The 19,413-nt window shown below is 37.2% G+C and overlaps 1 protein-coding gene and 1 long non-coding RNA gene across 2 annotated transcripts; both read left to right on the top strand.

Annotated features, from left to right (window-relative positions):
• Positions 1 to 5,407: 5,407 nt before the first annotated feature.
• Positions 5,408 to 9,191, top strand: LOC107822464 (PI-PLC X domain-containing protein At5g67130). Its single transcript, XM_016649012.2, has 9 exons — positions 5,408 to 5,597; positions 5,689 to 5,769; positions 5,905 to 6,024; positions 6,114 to 6,251; positions 7,072 to 7,170; positions 7,274 to 7,577; positions 7,861 to 8,084; positions 8,169 to 8,255; positions 8,862 to 9,191. Exons 1-9 carry the CDS (start codon positions 5,592 to 5,594, stop codon positions 9,048 to 9,050), a joined length of 1,248 nt encoding a protein of 415 aa, XP_016504498.1. The 5' UTR covers positions 5,408 to 5,591; the 3' UTR covers positions 9,051 to 9,191.
• A 1,046-nt stretch (positions 9,192 to 10,237) lies between these two features.
• On the top strand, positions 10,238 to 17,257 carry LOC107822465 (uncharacterized). The gene is made up of 2 exons (XR_001656342.2): positions 10,238 to 10,545; positions 17,010 to 17,257. It is a non-coding gene; the product is annotated as an uncharacterized LOC107822465 (long non-coding RNA).
• Positions 17,258 to 19,413: the final 2,156 nt, after the last annotated feature.

Below are 19,413 nucleotides of genomic sequence, written 5' to 3' on the forward strand. Positions count from 1 at the left end.
TCTTTATTTCGAGTTCGAGCATTCACTCACTCGACCATTACGCCTACGGGCCACACTATCTCGAGTTAGAAACATTCACTCGACTATTAAGCCTATGGGCTACTGTTATTCTGAGTTCGAGAAAGCACTCACTCGACCATAAAGCTTACGGGCCACATTACTTCGAGTTTGAATCATTCACTCGACTAAGCCTACGGGCTATCTTTATTTCGAGTTCGAGCAATCACTCACTCGACCATTGTGCCTACGGGCCACATTATCTCGAGTTCGAAACATTCACTCGACTATTAAGCCTACAGGCTACTGTTATTCCAAGTTCGAACAAGCACCCACTCGACCATTACGCCTACGGGCTACAATATTTCAAAGTTCAAAACATTCACTCAACGGCTAATAAGCTACTTTTACTCTGAGTTTACATTAACTCAACCAGTACATTACACCTACGGATTATGTTCCTTTAAAGTTTGAATCATCGACTCAACAAGCAAACCCAGGGGCTACAAATCTGATCGATCAGAGAGATTACAAGGTCAACATTCGATCAAAAGTCTTCACAAAACAAAAACAAGTCGACCTCGTTATACATATATATAAAAAAAATTGCCTACGTGATTAAATTGCAAACATGAAGAATTAGAAATTAAGCTTCCTGGTCGAGCTCTTCCCCGTCCTCGGATCCACTTTTGCTACCATCATCATCATCATCATCAGATGCCAAGGCTTCAGCTTCCGCTTCGAGCTCTTTTGCCTTTTTTACATCTTCGGTAAGGTCGAAACCTCTAGCGTGTATCTCCTCGATGGTCTCCCTCCGAGACCTACACTTGGCAAGTTCGGGAACCCAATGAGCTCGAGTATCAGCGGTCTTCGCCGCTTCTCGGGCCTCCATCTAAGCAGCCTCAGCATCAGCCCGATAAACAGCAATAGACTTATCCGCTAAGACTTTCGACGACTCAACCTCCGCCTTAGCCTCAGCAAGTCGTGTTTCAAGCTCATCGATCTTCTTAGCTTGAACCGACCCCTTTTGCTTGGCACTTCGAAGTTGAACATTGGCCGATAATAATTTTGTTAAGATGGTTTCTTTTTTTGCTGCCAGGCAGTCGAGGGTCTCCTTCCACCGATTGCATTCAGCTCGGATTTGATCGACTTCTTCTCGAAGTAACCCGATCTTTTCGATCTTTTGCTGCAACTGAGACAACGAAGGGTTAACTTCCACGGTTGAGTCAGACCCATACTTTAACAGAACGAGGCTCACCTGCCTATCGAGCTCGAACCCTTCTTCACGGACCTTAGCCAAATCTGCTTGGAGGTCCTTTATAGCCTCATCCTTTTGGCTGCAAAGAAGCTGCATGGCATCTCTCTCACCTGAGACCTTCCGGAGCTCGGCCTCACACTGGCTAAGATCGACTCGAAACCTAATAATGGCCTGCACAGTAAGAAACACGAGTCAAGTATGGAAAAGAACAAAGAAACCAAGTATAGAAGAATCATTACCCGAGTAATGAAACGTTGAACCTCCTCTAATAAAAGAGAAGCGTCACCAATATCGGAACCATCGTCGACTCCAGTAAAAAACAATCCCTAAAAGGATCCCCTGCACCAGAGCCTTCGCCGATATCGGGAGCCTTCAACTCTCGAGCTTCCTTCAACGCCTCCTCAGAAAAAGATGGAAGAGAAGGCGAATGACCCATTGTCATATCCCCGAGCAAATCACTCGGAGTACTCCAGTCGAGACTCAGGTCTTCGGAAACAACCCTGGCAGTCACAGCCGCCATCGGCTCGGGAGCTCCGGCAACCTCGATGGCCTCCGTAGATCGGACTACCAAAGCCGAGGAACTATTTTTTTCTTCTTCTTCTTCTCTCAGTCGATGGACCGAGTCAATCGAAAGGGCAATTACTTTTCTCCTCACCCTTCGAGTTTTGGGCTTGGGGTCCTCTGACCGAGAGGAAGCTCTTCGCTTCTTATATTTCCCTTGTTTAGGGACTTGGGACTTGTTTCCTTCTTCACCGCTCGAAGGCCTCAAAGCGGCATCCCTGGTTACGCCTGCACAAAAGGAAATCGGTAACGAATAGAACGCAAAGAATACTTCGAAGGAAACAAAAAGCAAACCTCACCATGGTTCTTGGCCTCCCATCTGCCTTTTGCCAAATCGCGCCAAGCGCGCTCGGCATAAGAGGAGGTCGAGGATAACTTCTGAACCCAGTCCTCGAGGTCAGGCACCGCTTGTGGTATCCAAGGGGCAGCTGAACATCAGGGAAGGACATCAGAAAAAATCGGAAAAGGACATGAAAAGTGAACAAAAATCACTTACGGTCAAAATTTCATTCTTCAGGGAATGACATCTTCTCTTCCGAAATGAGATCACGGGTCTTCACTCGAATATAACGACCCATCCAACCCCGATCCTTGTTTTCATCGATGCTTGACATCAAAGCCTTCGATGCCCGACGATGGAGTCTGATTAGTCCTCGAAAGATCTGAGGCCGATACAGTCGTATGAGGTGGTTCAGAGAAAAATCCAACCCCCCGGCTTTGATAGAGAAGAAACACAACAAGATCACTATACGCCATAGAGAGGGATGAATTTGGCCAAGGGTGACTTGATATATTTTGCAGAAATCAATAATCACCGGGTCGACGGATCCCAGTATGAAGGGGTAAGTATAAATACTTAAAAAACCCTCCACGTAAGTGGTAACACTCTCATCGGAACATGGAATTTGCAACACGACCTCGGAACCCCAGTTGCAGTCTTTTCGGACGGCCTCGAGGTGATCCTCCGTTATAGAGCACGTATACATCGATACGTGTTCACATCGACCCGGAACGGAGGAAGGATTCTCCACCTTAAAATCGATCTTCAAAGTGCACGAGCCAGGAACATAGTCATGAACTGACGGCTCCACCGGCGCCTTATCATTAGACGGCCGTGAGGAAGAAGCTTTCTCCTTCTGAGGTACGGCTTTGGAAGTTTTCGCTATTGATATGAAAGGAAAGAGTGCAAAGGAAGGTGAAGAAATAGACAACACCAAAATTCTGGTATGAGCAGCCCCGTAGCAGCGAAATAGAGAGGATAGATAAGAAAGTTTGGAAGAAGAGAAGGCGCAAAAGTGGTAAAGGTTGTATGGAAAGACTATTTATAGGCTAAGGCATGATGGTTCAGTATCAGCGGTGGCCGACCACCGTCTGACACACATTAAATGCTTCGGTAAAACCGAGTCGATGGGACATCTATCACATACGTCAAGATTGGGTTCGATAGAAACGTCAGCATAAATTTGATCGAGCAGCAGGGAAATCATATCGTTCCTCGCCACATCCTTTCCGAGAAACGAGGGGACTATCTGTGTACGGTCAAAATCGATTCTCAGTCATAATGACCGGTCGAGACAATGACGTTTCAAATGAAGGGTATCCACATGACAAGCTCGGACGAATTTCGAAGTAGGGACGTCGAGCTTCGCGCTATAAACGGTAAAACTCGATATCATTATCGAGTCCGTGTCCGAATCGGACTACGGGGCAACACCGATCGATACAGGCCCCGAATATCGATGCCCCAAGGCAGAACCGAGCTCGAACCAAGACTGGGGGTTCGACCTAACACCGAGCTCGAGCCAGTACCAAGCACGCAGACAAGAGCCGTTACAACCACACCAAGGGAGAGAATCTTGGCGAGAATCAAGGAATAGACAAACCATCATGGGTCCTCCACTATATGTATTATGTTATTATGTTGTTATAGATAAAGCAGTGATCTTCTACTATAAAAATGGGGATAGACTGCAATAGAGGCAAGTTCTCCAAGATACATTGAGATTTCATTGTGCTTGTTTTTCTAACTCATTTCAGTCCCCCCATCCATCATTCCCATTTTATAGCAAAAATACTTGTATTGTCATTTTGTATTAAAGGGATTCGCATACCCTTAGAACCATATCTAAATTTAACGTTATCCGATTTTTCGGGTAAACAATCTTCCTTACCTGTTGGAAAATGGTGATCTCACAGGAAAAATATACTTCCTCCTGTTCATTTTAATATGGTTTTAGCTAAACAAATTTGGTCCAAAATAAGTATTCTTTTAGAAATATAAAAATAATATAATTATTCTTTTACACAATTATATTTATCTAATACTCTCTCCCTTCACTTTTAGTTGTCAAGTATTCTAAAAATAATTTTTTATTTTTACTTGTCACTTTTCGCATATTAAGAGAAAAATAATTTATTATATGTTTCCCCGTTAGCATTTAATTACCCATTCCAAATTCATTAAAAATACGCATCAATTAATATGGGTATCATGGTAAATTATACACTTTATTTATTATTTTTTAAGGGGCGTGAAAAATCAAAACGTGTTAGTAAAAGTGAACGAAGAAGTACTTGATACTAATTTTCTGATATATATAGTATATAGTCCAAGAATTATTACTTAATTTTAGTAGAGATAACGGGTAATCTAGTCAAAACAACCCCTAAAATCAATGTCATTAAATGAAATTTGTAGTGATTATGCCAAAAGCTTAAACAAGATTTAAAACGGACGGGAGGTAGTAGTACGAAATCATAAATGCCCCCATTTGAAAGTACTATTCCCTCTTGTTCACTTTAATTGATTTTTTTTGACTTTTTTTATGATTCACAATATTTAATTTTTTTAGATATTAAGAAAGAATTAACTTATTTTTTTCAAAGTTGCTCTTGGAGTAAAGAGCTTAGGAGTATTTGTTATATTCTCATGAATAAATTAAGGTTAATATAATTAATTTTATTGATAATTAATACTAAATTATGAATTTCTCATTGGACCGAATGGAGTACTAATTTACGAGCGCAGATTGTCTTCCAAGTCTATTTGAAAATAGTGAAATTTTTATTTAATTACACATTGTTTTCTGGGCCTATTTTAAATTATCGTGGAGCAAAGAAACTAGACGCATATCATTTTTTTTACGCATATCATTTTTTAATAACAATAATAATGGTGTTCAATTCCAAACAAGTTATTGCTGGATAGATTCTCACTAACTATATTTTGCTATTCAAATTCATCTTTGACCAATATGCTATATGTGCACAGATCATACTCCAATTCTATTTGAAAAGGATTTAAATTTCTTATTCACAACATGAATAATTTTAATATTAACTAGTTCTAACATGCTATTTATTATCCTAATTACAATAGACACTAAGTATATTAATATAAATATTAAATTATTTGATTATCTTTTGTACGGTTAGGACATAAAATCGAAAAAGAAACTCTCAAAAGGGGTTTAAGGGAGAGACGAAAGAAAAGTAAAAGGAAACTAGAGAAGTACAAAGTAAATTTGCTCAAAACATTGGTGTACTTCCTAAAATGGGATACATAAATACAAAGTGAAGGAGATTATTCTTGGCAGGTGGCAGTTGGAAAACAGAGATTTCCTCTTCCTAATAAAACAAACGTTATTTTCCTAAAACAAGAGTACAATCCGACACAGAGAGAAACCGTTTATAAAAACTGAATCAGGGAATTTGGAGGAGTTATCAACCCCTTCTCCCTCCTTTCTTTCTTCTTCACAATCACAGAGCCTAAATTATGCAGGTATGTAATCTCTTAATCTCAATTCCGATTACTAATTAACCCAAATTCTCGTTATTATCTATCGTATTTGTTTTTCTCTTCTCACTTTCAGGAGATCATCCGTTACCCCATCAAGCTTCTACTTCTCTATATCGCTGTTTCTTTCTTATTCCACCATTCTTCTTGCCTTACGGTATGTATTCATTATTTAATTCTTATACATTAATTAATATTTTAAACCCAGTTAAGATCGCACTGAATAATATATTTCATGAAAGTGAATCTGTTATTGAATTTCTGTTCTTTGTTTGGACTTTGATTTAAACAGATTGGAGAAACTTGTAGCAGCAGTAATTGTGATGAAGGTCTAGTCTGCTCCACTTGTCCTGCTAATGGCAACACCCGCTCCAGATGTACTCGCATTCAACCCACTATTCCCACCACCAAGGTGAATTCTTAACTCCAATTGTTCACTTTCTTATTTGTATCCACATTAATGGTATATTCAAATTTTATTTTGATTTTTGTGGTTGAAAGGTAAAAGGTTTGCCATTTAACAAGTATTCGTGGCTGACGACCCACAACTCGTTTGCATTGTCCGGGTCAAAATCTGCAACCGGGTCTAGTATTCTTGCTCCCACCAATCAGGAAGATTCCATTACTAGTCAGCTTAAGGTGATGTGCTCTATTTTTTCAGTAATAAGCTGAATATTTACCTCGGATAGTATACATTCTTTGTCTACTGCCTTTGTCCTACAATGACAAAATAACCACAAGGGCTATTTGGTCAACTTCAAAATGCAAGTACACACTACTTTTGCCTTTTTTTTTCCTTCTTTCAGTAGGCAAAATAGATAATTCAAAGGAAAAAAGAAAGATACCCAATGAGAGGAAGAAGAACAAATTTTGCCCCTCTAGGCAGAGCAGGAGCAATGCTCATTGTTACTCAATGAGAAAAAGAATTGACAGTCTAAAGCAAAAAGATGGAATGCCTTATTCTGAAAGATAACTCTTTTAGGAGAGAGAAGAAAAGTCAGAATTGGGTGGCAATATATAATTACAAAAACTCTTGTTTTACTTTGCTTAGAAAATTAGCATGTGCTTTCACCTAACCATCTCATCAACATTGTCCACATGGAAATATCCTAATAGGTGATCTGTGGAGTCCACTTTACCTTATTTAATTCAACCTAATATCTCAATTATGGGATCAAGTTGCTATCTTTATTCCCCACTTTTTCTATGTAAGATCTTGCAAGGCATAAATTGATTCGCTTTTCGCAAAATCATAGCTGTGTGATTCAACTAATCTGAGAACTACTCCAGTAAAAAAGTACTTTAGAACATGCTTTCAGTAAATATGTTATGACCAATTCAGAGAGTTAATGGCTTATCACATCAATATTCACAATATTTTAAGCAGTGGAATCATTCTCAAGTCCAAAAGTTCTTAATAGGAAAATTTTGCTAAAGAAAATAATTTTAATGTCTGCAGAATGGTGTTCGAGGACTTATGCTTGATATGTATGACTTCAACGATGATATCTGGCTTTGTCACTCATTTGGTGGAAAGTGTTACAATGTAACAGCATTTGTAAGTTATCCAACTCATCCTAGTTATCCTTGATTACTGGATTCACTCAACTATCGTACTTGTTATGGCTGATTAATGTGAGTTCATCTCTGGATCGTTTCAGCAACCTGCAATTAATTCGCTGAAAGAAATTCAAGTGTTTCTCGAACAAAATCCATCAGAGGTTGTCACAATCTTCATTGAAGACTATGTCTCGTCCCCAAAAGGCTTGAGCAAGGTTTTTAATGCCTCTGGTCTTAATAAGTACTGGTTTCCAGTGTCTCGTATGCCCAAAAAAGGAGAAGATTGGCCGACAGTGGATGACATGGTCAAGCAGAATCAACGTCTCGTAGTCTTCACCTCTAAATCATCCAAGGAGGCTTCTGAGGGCATTGCTTACGAGTGGAGATACGTTGTAGAAAACCAATGTGAGTTATAGCCGCCTTTGCTTAATTTGATACTTATGTTACTGCTTGACGTACTTTAAGAACGTCGATATTCTTGCATCCGAGATTTACTTAGCAGTTCCGACGAGTTCTTGTTACGTTGAATTGTAGTGTAAGTTTTGGTTTCATAATGGTATAGGTTGGTCCTTGGATAAACTTTTATTCATTTGTAGCTTCACTAGTTCATATTCCCCACATTTGCGATCATTCAGAAATCGTTGCTCAAACTATTGGCGACTTGATATGTTAACCGCATCTTTTGCAGATGGTAATGGTGGGATGAAAGTTGGTTCTTGTCCAAGTCGTTCTGAATCATCTCCTATGAGTACATCGTCAATCTCTTTGGTTCTGCAGAATTATTTTCCTGACAATCCCAACATAACAGCAGTTTGTGTGGATAATTCTGCTCTACTAGTTAATATGACGAAAACTTGCTTTGAAGCAGCTGGCAAAAGGTGGCCAAATTTTATTGCTGTTGATTTTTATCAGGTATAGTCTTCACAGTCATGTTCTTTTGATTAATTATCTATTATTAAACGTAAGAACACTACACATTTTTGCTTACTGATGCAGAAAAGTGATGGTGGTGGAGCTCCAGAAGCTGTAGATGAAGCAAATGGCCAATTGGCTTGTAATTGTAGCAGTATTGCCTATTGCAAGGTTTGCTTGCTAGCTTTGACTTTAAATGCTACAATGAACATAACACCACATTTGAGACTATTAGAAAATCATTCTAGCCGGATTGAGTTTTTTTTTTTTCCTGCTCTACTTGAGCGTTCTTGATACTTTACTGCCTTTCAACTTAGAAACAGCACAAGTTAATTCAGCTAAGATGCAAATTCTAAGAAAACACTATTTGCAATGTGAAGAGTGCCTGCATCTACTGGCTTCAAGTGAGTGATTCCAGAGGCTGTTCTCATTGGAACAATTCAAGAGAAGGGAATACTTTTGACCATTTAGGCCAAGAACAACTTTGAATTTGACAATAAGTGGATATAAAAGTTGTTATTTTATATTTTGCCTCGTGTTAATAATCTAAATTGAAAAAGAAACATACACCTGATTGTCTTGATGCTGCTACCAGAACTAATAGTGTGGGTATTACCTTTTTCATATTCTTGTATACCACTGTAATCAACCATTGCTTTACTTTGTTCATTCTATTTCACAGTCCCAGAATTGGATTATCTTTATTGTTATTTGCTTCATTGCATTATTCTTATCTAATTTCCCATGAAACTATTTTGATTTTTCTTTGATAAGCAGACAAGTGGTACATCGCACAAATGCGAGGCACCAATGTTATCACCCCCACCACCAGCGCAAGCAACAACTACAGGAACATCACAAGATGGCAACAACGAGAACAACAATAATTCTCACTCGAGCAGAAGTAAACCACTTCATTGGTTGATCGGCACAATTTTTGCGGCAATTCTTCTTCTGCACGCATAATTGGTGCATTCTTTGAAAGTCTATACTCCATTTTTCAGAAGAGACACTACCTAACGGAGCAGAATGACGATCCTTGTTATCTTTTATTTTTTGAATTTATCTTGTATTTTTATTTTTAATTATGCATGGAAGCTGGTGTTAGACTTTTTCCTCTGCACATAAATTAGACAGTATCAAACTTAAGCAAAATGGAACGACACATCTTGGGACCCACCCCAAACACCATGTGCAAAATGAATACATAAAAATATTAAAAAGAGAGAATAAGTACATTATATTAACTGAAGAACCATTGTTCAGGAAGAAGCTGCCAAGCATATGCCAAAAGTCTTGCTTTTTTCTTTCCTTCTCTTAACATCTTGTACCGTCAAACACCATTATATAAAATGAAACAAAGAAGTACATGTAATTTTGTTGAAAGCTGGACAGAGATCGTTTCAAATGTTTCTGAATGAATGTAACAGTAGTACTTCACACTTATTCATTTAGTGTATATTTTATACACTCCTCATATGAAGGTGTTTGGATTTCATCAAATAATTCTTACATTTGACATTTCAAACTAAAAAAATATACTATTAAGTATTCCCTCCGGTCACTTTTACTGGGCACGTTTTGACTTTTCACGCCCCTTAAAAAATAATAAATGAAGTGCATAATTTACCATGTTACCCATATTAATTGATGCATATTTTATTGGATTTGAGAAAATGATTTAAAATGGTAATAAATATTGTGGGTAAAACAGGAAAAATTTGTTGTCTTCTCTTGATATGCATAAAGTGACAAGTAAAAGTGAACATCTATTTTTAGTATACATGCCAAGTAAAAGTGACCGGAGGGAGTATTAACTATTGCTAATTGAACATCTTAAGTATTGATTTCTTTTCGCAAGAACCGTATGAAAAGTACACATATAACAACCCAATCAATTAATAGAAATTTGAGATTAAATAGAGAGGGAAATCGTTAATAATGTGTCTGAATCTAATAGTAGTACTTGATTTTAGGATTTAATTGGAATAAGATTACGAGAACGCCTTAATTTAGTTAGGCACGAAAATTAGGAAAAAACATACGGATTAAGGAAACTAGGGGGTCATGCAAATTTGGTGGGAGAAATCATAGTTGTATTAAAGGCTACAAATATGAGCATCACCTTTGCATGCCCAGCGCTATATGAGGAGTTGTGCACACATATAGCTTATTGCGCCAACCTTATAAATGGCTCACAGAACCAGAATGAATATTAACAGAGGCGTGAAACATTCTCTGCACTCGTTGAGGATATGGCTAATTGGAAGAGCATAATAATAAACTCAATTTCATTGCCTTTCAAGTTACTATGTGCAAAGGTATGGAGGTCCCTAAAGTTTCTAGTGTTGAGTTCGGAGCTTCAAGGAGTCGACCCGCTCTTTGTTTTGTCCTCCTACATGCTGATCCCAAGAGATCCAGATAATAATCCATTTACTAGGGATTATGCAAGCTAATATAGGTAAGTTGTTTCTGGTATTCCTCTTCTTTTTCTTTTTCTTTTTTTTTTTGTAAGAGGGGAAACCGCAGTCGCTACAATTTCTGTCATAACCTCTGTCATTCGGGTGATCATTTTGTGCGTACTGGGTAAACCTCCCCATGTGTAATAGCCTCCAAACCACACAAGGGATGTAAACCGCACTAGGCAAGCCATGTGCGACAGACTCAATCCAGAAGACATTGAGGGGGGAATCGATCTCAGGTCATCCGTATGGATGACCGCCCTCCAAATCAACTGGGCAACCCCGAAGGGGTACATTTCTTGAAAACCAGCAAGAATAGTTTCGAGAAATAAAACACACACACGTTGGGTATAACATGAAAAAAGAAATTGTCTTCTCTTGATATACTAAAAGTCAGTAAAAATCTATTTTTAGAATACTGGACAAGTATATATTCCCGATGGTTTCTACTCGAATTAATATTATATAGACGTATAGTTGAAATAGTCTTAAAAGCGTCCACTGGATTTACAATCCATCTGCCTCTTGCAAAGGCCCCTACAAAAGGAAACGGTCTTTATAATGTTCCATCCTTTTCCGAAACAGAAGACCGCCCTCTATATGGTAGCAAATACTAACAAAAAGTTTACCTTCTAAGTCTAGCAAAAACTGTATACTTGTTATATAGAGGTATCTATTCCAACAAATCTGACAAATGTGACTTAGTCAAGATAGATACAGGGCAGATGTATACAAGGTAAGATTGGAACCAGTAGCTTTTAGTTGGACCGTGTATATTTGTTAAGAAATTTACTAAATATAGCAACTACAATATAACATTAAAGTTCTATGGCATTCCGAACCTATAAAATTCAAATCCTAGATCCAACTCTAGATAGATCTATCCCTTATTTGGTAAAGCTAAGTACTCTCATCTGATCTCAACTCTAAGTTAAATTTTGAGGTTAGTTTGGTAAATTGATGTATGAGCTAAGACTCCCATGATCATCTTCTTACTGAAAAGTATTCAAGCGAAGAAAAATTTTATTTTGTGCCTCACACTAATGACACTAGTTGTGTGAGACCTCTTTTTTGTCTCACGACTTTTGATTTTACACAACTAATGTCAGTTGACACGCACGCCATAAAATCACTTTCAAGAGAAGGCATATATATGAGGGTACGAAAGCTGAGTAAAAGATAAAAGGCAAATAATGATGTTTTGAGCATCTCTTTGTACCAGTGATCTATTTTCTGTCTGTTGATACTTGACGGAATGGACGTGGGTTTATAGCTGATTAAACTACTTTAGTATCTTCTTTCCATTTCTTTGGAGATCAATGACATTCTTCTAATTAACATCATTTAATTTGTTAAAGTTGCGGGACATCCTCATCTCCTCAAGGACGACCCCGAAGTACTTTCTAATTTGTTGAGTGAGTTGCACTTGGTTGGAGATTACACGAGGATATTAAAATACTGTATCTACACGTTACTCTATTCACTTTTAGTTGTTCATTATTGACTTTACACACCCCTTAAGAAATAATAAATAAATTATATAATTTACCATGATATTCATATTAATTGGTGTATAGTCTTAGTGGATTTGAAAAATGATTTGGAATGAGTAATTAATGCTAAGGACTAAACAGAAAAAATAAATTATTTTTCTCTTGATATGCGAAAAGTGACAAGTAAAAATGAAAAATTATATTTAGAATATTTGACAACTAAAAGTAAACGGAGGGAGTACATTATAGCTTTGGTTTTGGATGTTCTATTTTTAGCAGCTAATATAGCGGAAATATTTAAGAACCTTAATGGATGGCCTGCTCTTTTTCATCCTCTTGTGCTGTTTGCCTGTTACTTCTGATTGTAACCTCGAGAACAAATTAGACCCCGCCAATTAACTTTATCTTCTTATTTCACCTAATAATATTGATATACTCCATTTACTCTCCATAAAAATGTTTGACATAAAAAAGAATCTTTAATACAAGGACAAACTGCTCCTTTTTCGTATTATATACTAATTTTAATATTTCATTGACCGGTAATTGTTGATTTGAAGGAATATTTTATTTATATTCAACTTTTAGGGAGGTCACCTATTCTTACCTAATCCTCTAAATTAAGGAGTTTCTGAAAAAAAACGTAAGATAATGGACTAACTTATTAGGACTCTAAGAATTTATTTAATATTTGTAATTATCCCATGTATGTGACGAACTCTTAATACTCATCTTTGTAGGTGATATACTTATCATTATGTATGTATCCATATCATATAAATATAAGTAATACTGCCTCTCTATTGGTTGAGCCATTTGAATGGTATCAGATTAGCTAGCAAATCCTCTCTAATTCCTTCTTCTAAGCGGTCACGGAACTCATCATACACCATAATCAACATTGTTGGAATTTTCTTCTAAACCTTTCCCACACATCCAGTGCTTTCCCACACCATTTTTCTTTACTATGGCATCATCTTCACCCTATACTTCTATTCCTCTATCCAAACCTGATGACATTATTCCATCCTCAAGCCTTACTGTTGCTTTCTCACCTCCCCCTTTATCGTCTCCTCCTCTTATGTCGTCACTTTATTCCATGGCCTCATCAGTACCAAGCAATTCCTCATCTCCTAGCTTGTTGCCATGTCCTACTGCTGCTACTGCGCCACCTATATTTCCATGTGCTGGTTCGTTGGACTCAACTACTGCCTCAAATTTTCACTCTGTTGCTGCACTAGCAGCGCCTAATGTCACCAATCTGGTAACAATTAAGTTACAGTCTGTTGAAGATTATCTCACATGGCGTACTCAGTTCACTTCCCTTCTCATATCTCATGATTTGCTTGGTTTTGTTGATGGTTCTATCCCTGCTTCACCCCCGCTTCTTTGCGACACTACTGGTTCGCAAATCGCAACAACCGAATCCAAGCTACCACTCGTGGGTTCGAATTGATCAAAGCATCCGTTCTTGGATCTTTGCGACCTTGTCGCGTGAAGTTCTTGTCGACGTCCATCTTTTACCATCTTCACGTGATATTTGGCTTTCCTTACACCGTAGATATATGGATGCTAGCCGAGCTAAAGCAATTGAACTTAAGAGACAACTCACTACTTTGAAAAAGACAATATCTATGTCAATTGATCAATATTTGAGAGAGGTAAAATAATTGGCTGATTCACTTGCAGCCATAAATTCTCCAGTTTCCCCCCCAGGATTTCATTGATCATGTCCTTCTTGGATTAGGAAAAGAATACGATACGCTGGTTGGTATCCCCACTCACTTCCTTGGACATGTATCACTTGAAGATTTGCGCTCTAAGCTCCTTTTGCATGAACAACGGTTGCAACGCTTTCAAGAATCCGATTCCATCATCTCTCATCATGCATTTGCTACCTAGAATGATCAATCAAATTTTTCGAATATGTCCAGCAATGCAGCACCTTCTTCAAGTAATTGTGGACGAGGAAGAGCCTCGTCTTTTCGAGGTCGAGGTCGTGGTGGAAGGGGTTGTGGTTACTCTGGTCGAGGTCCCTCACAACTGTCTACTCCCAATAATATTGCTCGCAATGGTCCTACTGCTCAGCCTCCGTCAGGTATTGGTGGTGCTTCTCTCACTCCTTATAATTCACAATCTGGTAGTACATTCTCACCATCCAGTGGGATCTTAGGTCCCTCACCCTCACCAATTATTTGTCAAATTTGTGGGCATCCTGGTCATACTGCCTTACAATGTCAAAATATTTTCAATCATGCTTTCGTTACTAATGATCTTCCTAAGTCTTTTACTGCTATGTCTGTTGGTGAAAAAATGATGCTACTTGGTATTTTGACACTGTCGCGTCCGCTCACATGACTCCATCTGAAGGTAATTTTATACGAAAGAACCCTCACACTGACTCTGATCGTGTTTTGGTAGGAAATGGTACATTGCTTAACATTGAAAATATTGGCTATGCTCAGTTGCCTTCTACATCTCGTCCTCTACACTTACAGTCTATATTTCATGTTCCTCAACTTCGTTATAATTTGATTTATGTTAAAAAGTTATGTAGAGATAATAACTGTAAAGTTGACTTTGATGATTCTTCTATTTGTGTGAAGGACAAGGTAACGGGGCAACCTCTCCTTCAAGCTTCCAGTAAAGACGATGTTTATCCGTTGTCGTCCTCGTCTGTGACTTCTCCTCCTCAAGCATTTGTTGCTCTACGTCAATCCGGAGACATCTGGCATCGTCGTTTAGGTCATAGTGGTAGTCGTGTTTTGTCAAGTCTTAGGAACCATAATCTTACTATGTTACTAAATTCTTTTAGTAATAATTGTGTTTCGTGCAAGTTAGGGAAGTCTCAACGTTTGTCCTTTAATCTAGTTGCTTATTATAGTTCTTTTCCTTTAGATATTATTCATTCCGATGTTTGGCAATCGCCTGTGTGAATACCTAATTTTTGTATTGTTTTAACACCTCCTAAAGTTTGTTGCTTTAATTATTTTTTCCAATTTTTGTGTCTCTGATTGCATATTTCCTATCATAAAAATACTAAAAAATAATTCTTTCTTTATTTGTGCATTTTAGGAATTAACTAATTATTCAGTTGGTGAATTAATCTAGTTAATTGACCATTTGAATAAATTAATTAATTTATTTATTTGTATAAATTTAGTTTAATAAGTAGGATTAAGAAATAAATTGGGCCAAATTTGAAAGAGAAAGTGGCTAGAAGTGCAAGATAAGGGGCTGCCCTTGAAAGGGTCTGAAATGACGTAGTTTTGCCTCAAAACTACGTCGTTTCATTAAGTGACCCAAGATGAAATCTCACCCATTTATCACCCCTTGATCTAATGGTCCATATTTGATCTCTCAAGAGGTATTTAAAGCCTCAAAAATCTGAAAAATTCCCTCATTTCCCCATAACTCTTTCTCTCTTCTCTCTCTTCTCTCCGCTGCCGCCGCCGGAAATCACCCACCGGCGGCGGACCACCTCCAAACACCTCCAAATTAACACCATGTAATCTCCACAACCTCCTCTTCCCATATCTCCAAACCAATTCCTTCAAAAAACCCTCAAACTCCTTGAATTTTAGATCTAAACTTTAGCCGCCACTTTTTGGTCCAAATTCTTGAAGCTCCGGCCAACACCACCCTACAACACATACATGAATGAATAGAACTCCACGAGACCTATCTTTTCCTACCCATTTCACCCCCAAAATACCCGTCGCCGCCGGCCCGCTCCTCACTGCCGCCGCGGCTCTACTGCCTCACCACCGCCAAAATGCCCCGAACCCCCATCTTAGCTATTTTTCGACTCAAAGATACTCGTTTCTTTTGGCGAGATGGTGAAACTCATTTCGTTCTAGCATCTACCCGAAAGAAACGTGCGTTTCGGAGTCGGGCAGTCGCCTTTTAGCATCTCCGGCATCTTCTCGTGGCTTGAACAGTTTCAAGCATACTTGTTAGGTATAATCGTCATCTCTTTAATTAATTTCTGATTTTTTATATTAGTAGATCAGTTTCTGATTTTTGATTTTTCTATTTTGGTTGTTTCTTGTTAATTAGAGTTTCAAGTTAGGTTTATTTAATTAGTTATCTCTATTTAGTTTAGTGGTTTGTTAGATTTGTTATTGATTTAAACATGATCTTTAGTGTATTAGTTAAATCGTTCACATAGTTAGTTGATTATTTTGTTGTTGTTAGTCGTTGTCCGATTGTTAACGATGCTCGTTCTGTTTTGAGCATTAGTTTGTGAATTTAGTTGTTTGTTTAGTAATTAGTTTGCACAAATCGAATTCATTCCAATCAAGTTGGTTTGAATACTTAGTTCAATTATGTTTTTAGTCTCGTTTATGCTTTGTCAGTTCATAGTTGTTGAAGTTTGATTTGTGTTGAACAAGTAGTTTGTTGTTGATGGTTAAAATCTGAAGTTTAGTTTATTTTATCACAAAATAGGATAATAGTAGCCTACTTTTACTAGTAGGGTGGCTGAAATGATATTTTTTCTCCTTGCTTCTGACACAGCAGATTTTCAGGTTGTCCTTTCATTTTTGGGACAGATCTTGAACAGTGTTTAGCACACAAACTCAGTCTTTTGGACAGATTTTTTAGTAAACCAAAATCTGTCCCAAAAAGGGAATTTATTTGCCTATTTAAGGGGCTGCTATTTCCTCACTTGAGACGGGGATCACACATTTGTTCAGCAGTCTTTACACCCTAAAAATAAAACTTGGAGAGTAAAAAATCAGCAACTAAAGCACCCTTTAGTAAGCTGAAATGGTGTGCTTTGTGAGTAAATTTTAGAGTGCAAACTTTTAGAAAAGTATAAGTCTTCTTTAGAGTTGGTTTTGGTTTCTTCTAAGGTTTTCGGGTTGTTTAAAAACGAAACTGTTGTTGTTTTCTGCTTGTGTTTGCTGCTATTTGTTTTTCTGCTGAGCTCTATTTCTTCACTGCTGTATTTATTTTCTGCAATCCAGGTATTTTCTTAAATTTTGCAATGCAGATTTTTATATTCAATGGATGAGGATATGGCTCTTTTTCAGCTCTATGGGTACGCTTGATGTGCTTTACTGGAATAAATGAATGTTTAGCATGTTATTCATATAGTCATATTTCAGCATGTACGTAATATTTGGTTGATCTTTCATTTTTCTTTACATGTGTAGCTCAAATAACATTATGTTAAGTGTATCTAGTTAAGGAAAAGAAACATCTTTTAAAATTATTATGTAGAGTTTAGTTTCCTTTTGCCTTGGTTTTATGTATTTGTGATTTTGTTATTTTAATTTTTCTCTTAGTGCTAAAAATAATTGATAGTAATACTTCTTTTCTTGGTTAAGTTAAAATGAAGTTGGGGAATAGTATGTGATGAGTGTGCGGGAGAGAGGAGAGAACCAGTGAAAGAATTTCTTAAATGTGTTATTGCTAGTTTGAACTTCTGTTTGGTTGAGCTTGATGCATATGTTTGTTTCTCAGTTATATGTCTAGAAGTCCATGCTCATTAATGCATTATTTTTAGCTACATGTCTTAGTAGGGTTTACATTAATTTTAAGAATATTTTAGGCCATTATCATCTTTGGTTTAAATTTGCTAGACATTTTTTTAACATCAAGGCTACTGAAAAAATTTGAATTTGTCAAGTTTAAAGTAGTAAACAAGTTTTGACTCGGTCTTTTAAATACTAGGTTTCTTTATTAAATAAATAGTTTTAACAAATAAATTAATTTAAACGCTAGGCAAATACTAGGCATATTTTTAACTTCACGGAATCACTTGCGTAGCGTGAAATTTAACATTCAATAAATTAGTTCAATAACCTCACACCATAACCATTAGTTTTAGTTAATTCTTTGCTAAAAATGTTGATTCGCTTGCGTAGCGCGATAGTTAACTTTTAATAAATTTGAAAAAATTAATTAATTTTCTCAAATGTAGTAGTTTTCCCAAAAGTCATAGTGTGCTAATAATCCTTGTCATGACTACGCATTCGCTTGCGTAGTGTGGTTACGATATCTTGTTATTCTTTATCAATTCTAATAAAGCAAGTATTAAAAGCGGATAGGTAAAACATCAAAATCATATAAATCATAGTTTGTCCAAAATTAATTCAAGCCAAGTTTTAAGTCAATAAAGCGACTGTGCTAGAACCACGGGACTCGGGGAATGCCTTACACTTCTCCCCGGTCAACAGAATTCCTTACCTAAAATTTATTTTCGCAGACCAATAATAATAGAGTCAAACCTTCCTTTGACTAGGGATTCAAATAAAAGGTGACTTGGAACACCAAAAAAAATTCAATTCTAAGTGGCGACTCTGAACAATAAAATAATCCCTACTCAAGTTTGTCACTTTAATTGGAAAAACTCTTTAACCCACAATCAACACACATTATCTTTTTGGGGTAGAAAAGGGGTGTGACAGCTCTGGCGACTCTGCTGGGGACTCTAAAGAATTCGAGGTTGTACATTGACTTTATTTGGCTTTATTAATTTATGTATATATTGTGATTTATTTGGGCCTAATGTGTTAATTATTCACTTTTTTCATTTGATATTATTGAAATGTACATATAAATTGTATCATCTCCCGCACCCCTTTGAGTCTTCTTATAATTAGATATGTTGTGTTTGCCTACCAGCATCACAAAATTTCTGTCTTGAGATAAAGTCAGTTAGCCTACCAGCTTCTGGTGAAGGATTTAGTCACACATGCTTAGGCGGGAGAGCCGTTATCTAGCCAGTGTTGTTCTACTACTGGTGACGCTTGACGCTCCTCGGCTCGGGTTGTTCGCCCGGGTAAGCCAGGTCTAGATACCATTCTCCTTTAGGATTTGGAAACTTAGAAGAACAAGCCACAAGCAATGAATATCCCTAATAGGCTACGCTTTATTTGCATCATATACATTTGACTTAGCAGCGCTCGATACAGGGGCCGAGTTCTATTTTAGGACAAGTACCTTGTTAAGACCATTATGTTATGTTATGTGCTACTTGTTGTATTATTTGGGAGGCTTGCATGTCGACCGACTTTAGCATAAATCAGTTGAACGAACAGAGAAAAAATGATGTGGTCTAGTGCATATGATTTTTTAAGATTAATTTTTATGAAAATCAAAAAAAAAAAAGAACATAGTCGGTTTTAACCGAACTGCGCGGGTCTGATTCTCACCGGATGTGAGATACATAGGCAAACCTCATCGGTTCCGGCCTCCAATTTTCAAAAATTCAAAAAAAATATTTTTCTTTAATTCCTTCTTTAGAAGTCTTTCTTTGAGACATCAAATCCAAAATTCCAAAAATATTTTCTTCCTTTTAAAAAAAAGGCCTTTCTCCCAAAATTCAAAAAAAAAAATCAAAATCCAAAAAACTATTTTTTGTCT

This window comes from Nicotiana tabacum, chromosome 17, assembly GCF_000715075.1.
Source record: "Nicotiana tabacum cultivar K326 chromosome 17, ASM71507v2, whole genome shotgun sequence".
Lineage (NCBI taxonomy): Eukaryota > Viridiplantae > Streptophyta > Magnoliopsida > Solanales > Solanaceae > Nicotiana > Nicotiana tabacum.